The sequence below is a fragment of the Benincasa hispida genome, chromosome 3 (assembly GCF_027475165.1).
Source record: "Benincasa hispida cultivar pf3 chromosome 3, pf3_genome.v1.1, whole genome shotgun sequence".
Classification (NCBI taxonomy): domain Eukaryota; kingdom Viridiplantae; phylum Streptophyta; class Magnoliopsida; order Cucurbitales; family Cucurbitaceae; genus Benincasa; species Benincasa hispida.
This window is the reverse complement of record NC_143480.1, coordinates 22,966,909-22,980,618: the sequence shown is the minus strand read 5'-3', so window position 1 is coordinate 22,980,618 and position 13,710 is coordinate 22,966,909. Positions and strand designations below refer to the sequence as shown.

Sequence of the window (13,710 nt, the reverse complement as noted above, 5' to 3'; positions counted from 1 at the left end):
AATTTGTTTTTTTAAAGGAAAAAGGAAAAAGTTTAGTTTTTTATATATACTTGTGGAAAGGTTAAAGAAAAGAAAAGGAAAAAGAAAAAGAAATAAGTTTTCTCTCTCTCAACTCAAGCCCACACGCCTTTCTCTTTTTTTTCATCTTCTTCTTCCGTTCCTTTCCAAACCCTAGCCGTCACCGCTAACTGCCGCTTCGCCGCATTGTTGCTTTGTCAACGCCAGCGTCGCCTCGCCATCGCCACCACCATCCCCATCGAAAAATATATATAAGTATATATATTTTGGAAAATGATTATCTTTGGGGCGTTACTATCAAAAAAGAGACCATTCTTTTCGACGGAATATTTTTAGAGTTGGGTAAGTCTTGTGTAAGTTGGTTGGTTATCCTTTGAACTTGGACCCTGAGGATTTATTTAATTTTTGACTCACTTCCTAGGCCATAGTTGCTAAACTAAACTTGTGGTTAATGTCTTAGGGTTGATTTGAGTTTTATCCAAGGGCTATTAAGAAAATATTTGTGCAGACTTTTGAGACCAAGTTGAGGTAAGTGGTACTATACTGGTGCCTTCGTGCCAGACGACCTAGATTAGACCTATAAAGTTACTTAGTGGACTCTTGAGCATGATTTTTATCATTATGTTTTGCTTGTTGCATGATAGTTATAAGTATTATGAGCATGTTCGAATTTTCTAATCAGTACTAATATTATGTATATAATGCATGAATAGACTAGTAGAGCGGTTTACTGTCTCGCCTTGTCGCATGTTTTATTTCAGATGACCTACGGATCTAGTTTCATGTTTGACGGTATGCCTACGGGCCCCTATACATGCGTGAGCCGACAGGTTCACGTTCATGTTATTTTTTCATGTTTGACGGTGTGCCTATGGGCCGCTAGACATGCGTGAGCCGACAGGTTCATGTTCATGTTATTTTTCCATGTTTGACGGTGTGCCTATGGGCCGCTAGACATGCGTGAGCCGACAGGTTTACGTTCATGTTACTTTTTTTCATGTTTCATGTTTGACGGCGTTCCTACAAGCCGTTAGACATGTGTGAGCCGACAGGTTTACGTTCATGTTATTTCCATGTTTGACAGCGAGCCTACGGGCTGCTAGACATGCGTGAATCGACAAGTTTACGTTCATGTTATTTCCATATTTGACGGTGTGCCTAAGGGCCACTAGACATGCATGAGTCGATGGGTTCACGTTCATGTTATTTTCGTATTTGATGGTGTGCCTACGGGCCGGTAGACATGCGTTTCAAGGCAAGATAATACGTCTTTTGGTTTTTCTTTCATCATAAAAAAAACCGATGTAGCTGTATGAACCACGGGCTATCTTTCTTTGCTCGTGGATGCATAGTCTGATCCCGATAATGGGATCACTTATTGAGTATTTTATACTCAACCTTTATCTTTATATATTTTTTCAGGTAAGGGCAAGGATACTCGGGCGACTGACAAGAGGAATCCGTGACAGTGCTAAAGGAACCAGATTTCACTTCCGCATTTGACCCTTTATATTTTCTCATGTTTTGTTTTTATTACATTCATGGTTTTATTATAATTTTTTTATATATATAATTTATTTCATGTTAAAAGATTGCCCGAGTTGAACGATTTAAGATCTTGAGATAATGGCAGAACATTTTCTTATATACCTAAAGCAGTTCAAAATCATGATTATTCTAGTTTATTTTTACTTTATTTGCCTCAATGTGAATATTTATGCATGCATGCAGTAACGATCCCCTTTTTAGTAGTCCTAGGAGGTGGGATTGTTACACTCTTCATTACTAAATGTCACCACTTCCAAATTGGAGATAAATTTTGGCATTGATAATGGTAGAATAGTCAGGAGGAGAGAAAAATTGGAAAATATTAAAAAATAATTTTTTTTTCCATGTCATCTTGCTATGTAATCATTTATAACTTTTTTTAATTTCAAATTTAAAGATTTTATTTAGAGAGGGACATTCTTTTTCTGGGTTATTGCATCCTTAACGATTTCATCATTCGAGTTCAATCGTTTGTTCTTGTTCGAGTTCCTTCGATATTAGTCCTTCATTCTATGCTCTGTGCGTATGTAAGCATCGACCTCACATAGCATCATCCAATAATTTAGATAGCTCGAGTTTGGTTACTGCAGAACTAACTAGCACAAACCTCGAGTGAAGAAAGACGGGAGCCACTTGTCTGTGACCTTTTCAAATGGTCCATACAAAAGGGATCTCGTCCGATTCCACTACATCAAATACCACAACACCTAACTCAAGGGCAAAATCGGTAGGCAAGTTTATACAGTCTCCTCAGGTTTCTCATTTAGTGGCTGATAAATGTATTTTGAGATATAAGCTTGACTATTTTGGTGGCAAAAAAAAAAACAAGAAAAAAAAAAGACCAAAATAGGGTCAAAAAGCCAAATGCGAGATAGCATCCGCCATCTTCAATTTCAATCTAACTTATTCTTTAAAACTCAAGAATCAAACTGGCCAATTTAGAACATCTTAAATGCACATATTCTTCATAACTCAGGGACCAAAAGATATTTTTCCCCTAAAATTTAATTTTTTATCTAATAGATCAATATATCATGATCTATTAGATATACAATAGAAAATTTTAGAACTAATTAGATACAAAATTTAAAATTCATGAATCTATTAAACATTAGTGAAAATACTACTATTATACTCCCAATTAGAGATGTCCACGAAGCGGGGTGGGGTCGGGGATATCATTCCCCATCCTCCTTTCATTCCTCATCCTCGTGAAATTTTCCACGGGGATCAGGACGAGATTCCTAACAAGGAATTCGCGGGGATCGGGTTCTCTGCGGAGAATTTTTCCCCATTACTTTTTTTTTTGTAAAAAAACCAATTAATTTAAATCGCAAATTGTAATTAAATAATTAACTTTATCACTAAGTTGTTTATTATGGTTAGTTTTACATGACAATTTGAATTTAAAGATAAATTGCTCAAATTTTGACCTAAAAAAACTAATTAATTTTTTTAGTAGAAAGAAATAAATATAAATCAAATTATTCACATATATAATCTAAATTTAAATATTCAATTTAAACATACTCATTATCTTTTCCAATAAATAATCAAATTTGAAATTTAAATATAATATTTATATAATAACAATAATAACATGACATTAGGAAATTATACTAAATAAATATGTATAAGCTAATCGGGACGGAGCGGGGTCGGAGAATGCATTCCCCGTACCATCACGTAAAACTTTTTTCATACTCCCTTCCCCCTAATCGGGGAATTCTCACCCCATTCGAGGCTCGTCTTTGTGAAAAAATTGGACATCTCTACTCCCTGTACTAAACTTTTTTTTGGAAATCTACACTTTTTTAAATTCAAAAGACTTGAGAATCAGATAAGACACGACAGACGAGACTTGAAATTTATCTTGCAATGCATCCTAGAGAGACCAAACCGATAAGTCGATTTGAATTGTAGGCCGCCTTGTTGTCGTATATTAGGATTAGGAAGACGACATGTCGGCTAAAAGTCAGCTTCGGTAACCTCGTCTGGATTTTGAATCGGTGTGGAAGTAGGAGCCCTAATTGCAGAGATTCGCCAGCTTCCGAGTTCGAAGCTCAAAGGGCCAAAGGAAGATGGGGAAAAAACAGCACAGTAAAGACCGTCTGTTTATTACGAAAACTGAATGGGCCACCGAATGGGGTGGCGCCAAACCCAAGGACTCTCAAACCCCTTTCAAACGCCTTCCTTTCTATTGCTGCGCGTAATTCCTCATTTTTCTCTAATCTCCTCTTACTTATCATTCTTTTCCTGTACAGAATTGTTATTTACTTCTTGTTCGTGCATCTCTCCTGAATTAACAGTTGCAGTTTAATTGCAGGCTTACATTTACACCTTTCGAGGACCCTGTATGTACCGCTGATGGCAGCGTGTTCGAGATCATGTAAGTTTTTCAAGATTCACAGTAATTTGCTGTGTTGGTTTTCTTTTCTTTTCTTTTCTTTTTTTTTTTAATCTTTATGTGCCTGAAATAAGTAAATTGATTGTTCTTCAATTCAATATTGGAACTCGGGTTCAGGAATATCATCCCTTATATTCGAAAGTATGGTAAAAATCCTGTTACTGGAGCTCCCTTGAAGCAGGAGGAACTAATTCCGCTGACTTTCCACAAGAATTCTGAAGGTTGGTTTAGTTTTGAAACCTAAGCATTATGTTGCCTTGAGAAATCATATGAATGCATAATATTCCTGGTTATCAAATAATTCTTTGTTTTGGCTCTGGTATAGGTTTTTACCAATGTGATTAGAGTTCAGTGATGTGTTTTAAAGTTCAATATTTCTATAATTCAGAATGTGTATATTTTCATAATTCAAAATTATATGCTTTGGAAGGTCACATTTTTTGTTGTGGATAATCCTACTGCATTATCGCTTTGATATAGGCGAGTTCCAATGTCCTGTACTAAACAAAGTTTTTACCGAGTTCACTCACATAGTTGCTATAAAGACCACTGGAAATGTCTTCTGCTACGAGGTACGTCGTATTTTGCGGTGCTCTCATTCTCAGTGATCTTTTCTTGCTTCTTCTTGAAGTACTTGGTGCTTCATGCTCGATTTTCTGATATTTCCACCTTATAGGCAGTTAAAGAATTAAATATCAAGACAAAAAACTGGAAGGAGCTTCTCACTGATGAACCATTTAGTAGGGGAGATATTATAACCATTCAGGTAAAAGGGTTCCAGAGTTTGTCCATTGTCAACTATTTCTAGACCTGATAGTAAAAATTTCATTTTTATGCACTTCCTCAAACTCAGTGCTGATTTGCAGAATCCTACTGCGCTTGATAGTAAGGTTCTCCTGGATTTTGATCATGTGAAAAATAGCCTGAAAGTTGATGATGAAGGTGAGCTACAGATCATTTTCCTTTTTTTTTTTTTTTTGTGTGTGTGTGTGTGTGTGTTAATTCCATCCTGCCTGTGCACCATGACTCACTTTACCAACTTCCATTTTTCCCAGAACTTCAGAAAATGAAATCAGATCCAACATATAACATAAATGTGTCGGGGGACATCAAGCAGATGCTGCAGGAACTTGGAACCGAAGAGGGAAGGCAAACTGCACTTCATGGGGGAGGTGGAGGCAAGGCACAAAAAGAAAGGGCGGCTGCACTTGCTGCAATTTTAGCTGCTAGGTCACGCATTAAAGAGGATTCCAAGGAGAATGCAAAAGGAGAGGATAAACCTACGCAGGCATTTAGTATTGTGGATGCTGCATCTGCCTCAGTGCATGGAAGAAGTGCAGCTGCTGCGAAAGCTGCACCAAGTGAAAAAACTGCTGCTCGAATTGCAATGCACATGGCCGGTGAGAGGGCACCAGTGAATGTTAAAATGGTCAGTTGTTATCTACTATTTATTTCTAGATCCATCCCTTCATATTCATAATTCATTTATATGCTTTTTCGATGAGCAAATTGGATCTTTTTGTCCAAAAAATTTGATTAAATTAGAATTCAGGTACTTATATTAAAGAGAAGACCAGTGCTCTCGGTACAATGGATTTTGTAATATTTTTTGGCATCGAAATGATATATTAACACAAGTTGTTATTACAGATGAAGAGTCGTTACACTACTGGTGCTGCATCCAGGTCCTTCACATCTACATCTTACGACCCTGTTACAAAGAATGAATATGAATATATCAAGGTCGAGAAAAACCCAAAGAAGAAAGGATATGTACAGTTGCATACAACACATGGAGATTTGAATATTGAACTACATTGTGATATTACTCCAAGGACATGTGAGAATTTCATCACACTGTGTGAAAATGGCTACTACAATGGAGTTGCTTTTCATAGAAGTATTAGGTAAGATGGTACTGCCCACTGCAGTTTAATAATGATAATCTGATTATCTGGCGTATTTACCCGTTGAAGATGTGATAATGTAGGAATTTTATGATTCAAGGTGGTGATCCAACTGGTACTGGGAGAGGGGGTGAATCTATATGGGGAAAGCCCTTCAAAGATGAACTTAACTCAAAGTTGCTTCATTCTGGAAGGGGTATTGTCAGTATGGCGAATAGTGGTCCACACACTAATGGCTCTCAGTTCTTTATTCTTTACAAATCTGCCAATCACTTGAACTTCAAGCATACTGTATTTGGCAGTGTTGTCGGTGGGCTGACTGCTTTGGCAGCAATGGAAAAGGTTCCTGTTGATGACAACGATCGGCCGCTGGTCAGTTCAATATTATCTTTGTAATTACTAATTATGAACCTTCATTTTTAGCGTCAATGTGATTTCCAGTACCTGCTTCTGTCGTTGGATGTGTTTATATGCATTTCCCTATTTTCACTTCGAAAATATTTAAGAATCCTCCAATTTAAAGTTCAATTAAGTCAGTTCTGTGTGCGTGGGTGATTGAGCATGTTATTGAGATTACATCGACATCTCTATGGAATGATAGCCAAAAATTAATTTGTTTCTTTCCAATGTTTGGACATTAATATCCCCCTAGATGTTTCAAAGTTACATCCTACCGTGATTAACCCAACACCCAACACATCTCATCTTTCTTGTGCAGGAGGAGATCAAGATAACAAGCGTCACAGTTTTTGTGAATCCATACTCAGAACCCGACGAAGAGGAAGAAAAGCAAAAAGACGAGAAGTATGTGGAGGATGCAGAAAACGTTTGTCTCCACAACCCAATGACCCTTATTGAAGCTTATTATAGTATTTACTTCATTATTTGAAAAACTCATTTGATGAGCTCAGATGAGTATGTTTGCTTTCATTTCAGGATAAGGTTGGATCATGGTATAGCAACCCAGGCTCCGGAGTAGCTGAAGACGGAGCTGCCGGTGGTGGTGTAGGGAAATATCTGAAAGCAAGAAATGCCCAATCCAAACCCCCTGCTGTTGATGCTAGTCTAAGACAAACTATCTCGGCGAAGAAAAGAACAGCTGCAGGAGAATTCAAAGACTTCTCTTCGTGGTAAGAGTCCCATAATTGCCAATTTAGAAAAGGGCATCGGTTTTCCAATCTAGCCTAAGTCACTGTTTTCTTGTGGTGTTAAAATCACAGAAGTTATTGAATAGGGGAGCTTGTAAAAAAAGGATGTCTTTGACCTATTGAGTATTGGAATCCATTACTGACGACAAAAGATCATTTCACAAACTCTTGAGTTTGTAGATTATGGCCTAGAAACCCCCACCTCTTCCAAAACCCAAAGAGAGAGAGAGAGAGAGGGAAAAAGGGAGTAAAGCACAATTCAGATATGAATCCTCTTTATCCGACAGTGTGCTGTAAAAATAAACTGCCAGATGCAAGAACTGCTCCTCTTCTTGCAATATTATTTGTTTTCCAAAGCTGTTTTTCTTGTTCAACGTATTGGCCTGGAAGTAAAAGAGGGCACTGCCAAAAAAATAGTGTCTGTTGTGAGTTAGTGAACGAGGAGCACTCTAAAACTTCCCCCAATAAGTCATGTTTGGATGGATACTTTTCTAAGTAGAGGTCTATTTCCATCGTATCCAACACTGCTAAATTATCTTGTGATTCCGTGGAATCTTACTTTGGTCATTTTCTGTCGTTGATTGATCTCAAGTCTCAAACTGATCCCACTTATTTTACCACACAGAGGGACATATTTTGAAGTCATTTGTAGTTCTTATCTTACACTGTTCTTCGCTGGTTGCAGCAGACGACTATTCTTTAGGTCAAATTATTTGTTATGTTGAGTTTTGGTAATTTATATAGTTCCATATAGTTATTAAGTTTCAAAATTTTACATTTTTATTATGAGATTGAGCTTATTTTTCATTTGGCCCCTATATTTTATATAGTTTTCAAGTTTCAAAATTTTACATTTTTTATTCATGAGATTTGAGCTTAATCTCTATACGATGGATTCAAAATATAACATTTTTACTTGAGTTTTGATTCTTTTGAATTTATTTTCAATTTGGTAAGTTGGTTTCCTGATTTTTACAATTTTACCCTTAGTTTTGACTAAGGTTTGTTTTTACGTTTGGTGTTAACTTTCAATTTATTAATTTAAAATAATTATCTTGTGAGAGTTTAATTTAATCTTGATATTGTCAAAAATTAATGAAAATTCATTTAATTATAGTTGAATTACTTTTTAAAATTAATAATCTATACTATATACAGAAGGGGATATGAGGAGGTTCCTTACACCTTTACATAATTCCTATTTTGTCTTGTCACAACTATTTGGGTCGAGGTAGTTATATGCAAAGTGGTTTCTTGTACGGATGTAGTCTAGACCATAAAATATCACAATCTAATGGTGGAGATGTATTTGCGTAGATGGTCCAATAGTGGAGATATGTTTGAAGGACAATAATTCCTTTATAAATTTATGTTTTTTCTCTCTTTTCAAATAGTTAAAAATATTTAGGTCAAACTCTATAAAAAATTATTTGATATATTAATTATAATCTTCTATTTTTTTTCCATATCTGAATAAACTATAAATTTAACATACATTGTATGTGTTAACACAAGATGTTACAAATGAAATATAAAATCTTTAAATTTAGGACCAAATGGAAAATCAAACTTTAAAATGTGATATTTTTAAATCTAACCAGTGAAAACTATGTACAAAATTCAAAAGTAAAAATATAATATTTTGAAATCTAAGTATTAAATATAAAAATGGTAATGAATCCAAAAAAAAAAAAACTTTAAAACAGTTTTTCTCTTTGGAATTCTTAGGTAATGGAAAGTAAAAGAGAAGGATGTTGGTTACTTTTGACTTCTATTGGGTTGTCACTGGGACGTGTTATAGATGAAATTTGTACTTTAATTTATTATAGAAATTAAAAGTTGAAGGTAAGGATAAAATGGCTTTTGACCAAGGTCCAATGTTGCTACCCTTAAAAACGTATTATCTTACGCACGTAATTACAAAATATTATAAAATTTGGAATATGATAACTGGAAACTGACAAAGTTATGATGTGTTAAAGATGTTAGTCAAATATGTTAGTTCACCAATGGAGTAAGCAAAATGCTAATAATTAACTAACAATAGCAATTAATTATTAGCTAAATATTGATCGAGCTGCTTTTAGATTTGATAGAACGAAACTAATCAGACCTTTTGTTTTTAGTTTTTTTTTCGGTAACATTTAAGGGTCCAATATTTTAACATTTGGATAAGGTGAAGGTGAAGGCTTAATTTTTAAATTTAAAAATTTAAGGATATAATTATAAATATTATAAACTTTGGTTAATACTTTAGGGTGGCTAATAACGTGGTATAATTGAAAATTATTGATCCAAGATGATAGTCGTATACCAAGGATATAACGTGGTAAACTAAAAAGGTATTTTACTATTTAACTCATTAGATGATTGATTAAAAAAATCGTCCGTACTATCGACCTCTCAACTGGTATAAAGTTTTGTACTATCGATCCAAACCCATATCCTATGTATTGTGAGAATATTATTTTATCATATTTTGGAAACATGATATTAGTGATAAGAAGCGCCTAAAATTTCATCGAAGTAACTCCTAAATTTAATAAGAAGTATTTTCATACTTAAATATATTATATCGTGTAAGTAACATTGAGCTTATTTTGACAAACGTATATATGTAAGACTTCATTTAGTTCAATTAAAAATTAAAAACTATATATATATTTAGAATGGCCTGCTACATATTGTAATTGTCACATCGATATTCAACTATTTCTTCTTAATCTAACATCTTTTATATTTAAATAAAAATACCATTAACATCTTAGGATTATGTAATTAAAATTACATGGAAGCTGACGAAATTAGGGTTGGTCGTCACTTTTAAGAAAAATAATAAATTGCAATGCTTTCCATACTTTTAAGACAAAGTTTCTATCATGAGCGATGCAGTGAGATTATTTTATTTTATTTTATTGAGAAAATGGAGTGAGATTTTGTGTTCATTGTGGTTTAATGATTTTAATGTAATGTATAGTAGTGTTTTAGGTGACATCCAAACCATATGCAATTTCAAATTAATTTCAAGAAATTTGTTTATTTCCCTTTTATATGTTTCTGTTGAAGAGCTGTCGTCAGCATGAGAGTCATCCATTTCCCCTTCAACTAATGCAATTCCACGATTTTCCACACACAATAATTACTTTTGCACCCATTTATCTTCGGTCTTAAATTTTAAAATTTATTAAGATTACATTTAAAAATTATTCATGCATTCAATTTTTATATGTTTGTAGATTTTTTCAAATGTCGAATTAATAAATTTGATGATTAGAATTAATGTGTTGACAATTTTCAAAGAAAATCTTGGAAATCTAAGATAATTTTTTTATAAAAGTTTAGAATTTTAATTAATAAAATTATAAGTCTAACACAAAATGAGGATGGCCTCACGATGCGGGAATTGTCGTTTAGGCTGGGTATGGGGGAGGGAGTGGGAGAAAAAATAATTTAACTTTTGGACTCTCAATTTAATGTTATGTTATTTATTTTATTATATAAATATTATATTTAACTTTCAAACTTTATTGTTTAATAATCAAAATAATGAATATGTTTGAATAAGTTTAAAAAAAGGGGATATGTTTGAATTATAATCAATTTAAATTATGTATATGAATGATTTGACAGATAATATTTCCTTCAACCTGAAAATGTTGAGTAATTTCTCTTTAAATTCTAATTGTCCATGTGGAACTAATTATATCAATGTTAACCATTTAATAAAAATATTTTCATAATAGTGATTTGTGTTAATTGTTTTTTTAAATTAAATGGTGAAAATTCTCCACAAGGAACCCGATCCCTGCAAATTTTTCATGGGAATTCCCGCCCCAATCTCCGTGGAAAATTTGAAGGGGACGGGAAGTGGGAAAGCCATTTTTTAACCCACCTTGTCCCGTGGATATCTCTACACACGATATTTATCTAAGTAGCACATAATGGATGGTGTAAATTCATACACTAACAAAAGTTTTAAACTTCTAAGAACTATATTTGTTTCAAAATTTGAAAATAGTAATTTATTTTTGTTAAAAATCACTTTTGGTCTAGTAACAATTCAATCTCTAAATTTTAATTTTGTAAATCTTAATAATATTTTTCACAATAAAGACTAAACATGACACATTATAAAGTACGAAAAAATTATCTTTATTAAAGTTCAAGCACTAAATTATTAAAAGTTCAAAAGTAGATAGATTACATTGTAACAAATTTGGAAATACCGTGACTTGTTACAAACTAAAATTTATAAACTAAATTGTTGTTACTTCCATGAATGGCCTTTATTTATTATTTATGGTTTTATTGTTATTTTTTTATATATATGAGTGTAAGCCAGTTTTTGTGCATCTTGACTAATCTCATGAGACAGTTCACCTAACCCTACTACTCATGTTCCTATTTTACCATTAGACAACTAATTATTGTTATTATTATTATACTAACGATCATCATCATTATATTTTGGACTTGGTTTTTCAACCTATATATTAATTGGTCCTTATGGTTTGAATAGGGTAATATTTGGGTACATTCCAAGTAGTACCTATCATTATGCATCTCACTCTCATCACTCACATAAAAAAGTCATTCAAATATTAAAAAAAAAAAAAGAAATAAGAAGAAATTATGATTGGACAATTGGGTAAAATGCACAAAGATAGATACGATGCACCTAAATATTTTTTGTTTGAATATAATAATACTTGTGTGCATTCGAGGTAATCTTTATGCATCACACTCTCATCACTCACGTAAAAAAAAAAAAAAAAAAAAAAAAAAAAAAAATATTTCAAAAAATAAATAAGAATGAATTTGTTTCTATTAAGTCATTCATAATTTATTGTTTTAAAAAAGACACCGTTAGTCTTCACGCATCAAAAACGACATCTTAATTACCAGTTAGCGTGCTAAGGAAAGTTTTTAAGAGAATTGAGAGAATGTTAAGAGGGAAAGAAAGAATAATATTCATCTTGGCACAAGAACCCCATCAACCTCTTCACTTGGACATCTTCAACTTATTTAACAACAACAACAATGTACCTAACAACCAGCGACTAGGCTCAATAATAATCCATATAATTATAATCAACATGTTACGTTAACTATCCCATCATTTCTTTTTTTTTTCTATGATTTGAACCAAATACAACTCGATTATATCAAAACTTTAGAAACAAATTGAAGCATAAAATTCAAACCTTTTAAAATTATAGGGACCAAATAGAAACAAAATTTGAACTTTTATCTTTATTTGGTTTTGAAACTTTTAAACTATGTGACATGATTCTCATTTGTAAAAGTTTTCTAATGGTTTTATGCAAATTCTCTGTCGTCTCACAATACGCTTTAAGAAATTATTCATTTTTCTTAAAGAATAAAAAAAGAAAGTAAAATTATTCAAGTAAAACATATAAAGCATTTTTAGTGAGCCACTTTAGTCTCAAACAGAATAATTATGGAACTAAAAAAAAAACCGTGTGAGCATTAAAATAAATTCAACAGAGAATTGATATAAAGAAAGAAAATTACAAAAAAAAAAAGAAAAAGAAAAATATAATGGAAAGGAAGAAAAAAAGGGGGTGGGAGATGAGTAATATGAGAATGAAGGTTGTTTTAATTTGTGTGCGTGTGAAATAAGACGGAAATGGGGTTCTGTTAGCAATGATGATATCCTGGAAAAAAGAACATATTTCTAAAAATGAAGGACAACAGACACCAAAAATGGAGTTGACCTAATCATTCATGCAGAGAATAACAATACATATTCTCACATAGATTTTCGATCACTACTACACACGAATCATTCACAACAATACATAATCTCTAGTGCACATTCATATCTAAAAATGGAGATTCCAATATAAAAACAAAATGTCCTATAACCTAGAGAGAGAGAGAGAGAGAGAGAAGACAATATTATTTCTAGATAAATGTGGTGGACTGGGAAGTGGTGAAGAAGGACAGAATAGTTGAAGATGGGGAAGGAATGAATGTTTGTGGAGTTGGGATATTGGGGCCAAAGACAAAAAAGAAGAAGAAGAAGAAGAAGAAGAAGAATGGTTGGGGCTATTTGGAGGAAGGGCCTAAGATAAAGAAAGAAGAAGAATGGTAAATATATCAATATAAAATGAGAAAAAAAAAGTGGTAAAACTAAAAGCATGGCATGGAAATTGGGGAAGAGGAATGGTGTATTGGTAATAGAGTAACATCATTATTTATACGACAATATAATGTATGGGTTAATGAAAAGTGGAAGTTAGAATAATAATGGGCAGAGTTTGGAGAGGGATTAGGAGGCAGAGAAATGTGAGTGTGGGTTTGGTAAAATGATGGTGGGTTTGATGATGCTCATGCACGCCGGCAGCTTTACTCTTATTATTATTATTGTTATTGTTATTGTTATTTTCTTTTTTTTTTTTTCTCACTACCCAAATTCCAATTGGCACGCCTGCCTCCACTCAAAAATTCCAATTCCAACTTGTAATTTTAACTCTCTCTCTCTCTCTCTCTATTTCTCAAAAACAATGAAAAGCTAATTCCACTAACACCATTAATGATCTAGACGTGGTTAACTTTTTCTCACACTTTATCATCTTTTTGTCAGACCCAACAATTCTATTTCTTTTCTTTTTTTTTTTTTCTTTTCTTTTCTTTCTTTCTTTCTTTCTTTCTTTTT

The 13,710-nt window shown here is 33.1% G+C and overlaps 1 protein-coding gene across 2 annotated transcripts; it reads left to right on the top strand.

Moving 5' to 3' along the window:
- Positions 1-3,396: 3,396 nt before the first annotated feature.
- Positions 3,397-7,798, top strand: PUB49 (plant U-box 49). Of its 2 annotated transcripts, none has more exons than XM_090311739.1 (11): positions 3,397-3,775; positions 3,893-3,955; positions 4,091-4,194; positions 4,454-4,545; positions 4,650-4,739; positions 4,840-4,915; positions 5,029-5,402; positions 5,624-5,880; positions 5,964-6,252; positions 6,599-6,684; positions 6,817-7,798. In XM_090311739.1, the coding sequence occupies exons 1-11, from the start codon at positions 3,648-3,650 to the stop codon at positions 6,857-6,859; spliced, it is 1,602 nt and encodes a 533-aa protein (XP_090167865.1). In that variant the 5' UTR covers positions 3,397-3,647; the 3' UTR covers positions 6,860-7,798. The 2 variants fall into 2 exon arrangements, with proteins under 2 accessions (XP_090167865.1, XP_038883358.1); XM_039027430.2 differs by having other exon boundaries at positions 6,599-6,706.
- Positions 7,799-13,710: the final 5,912 nt, after the last annotated feature.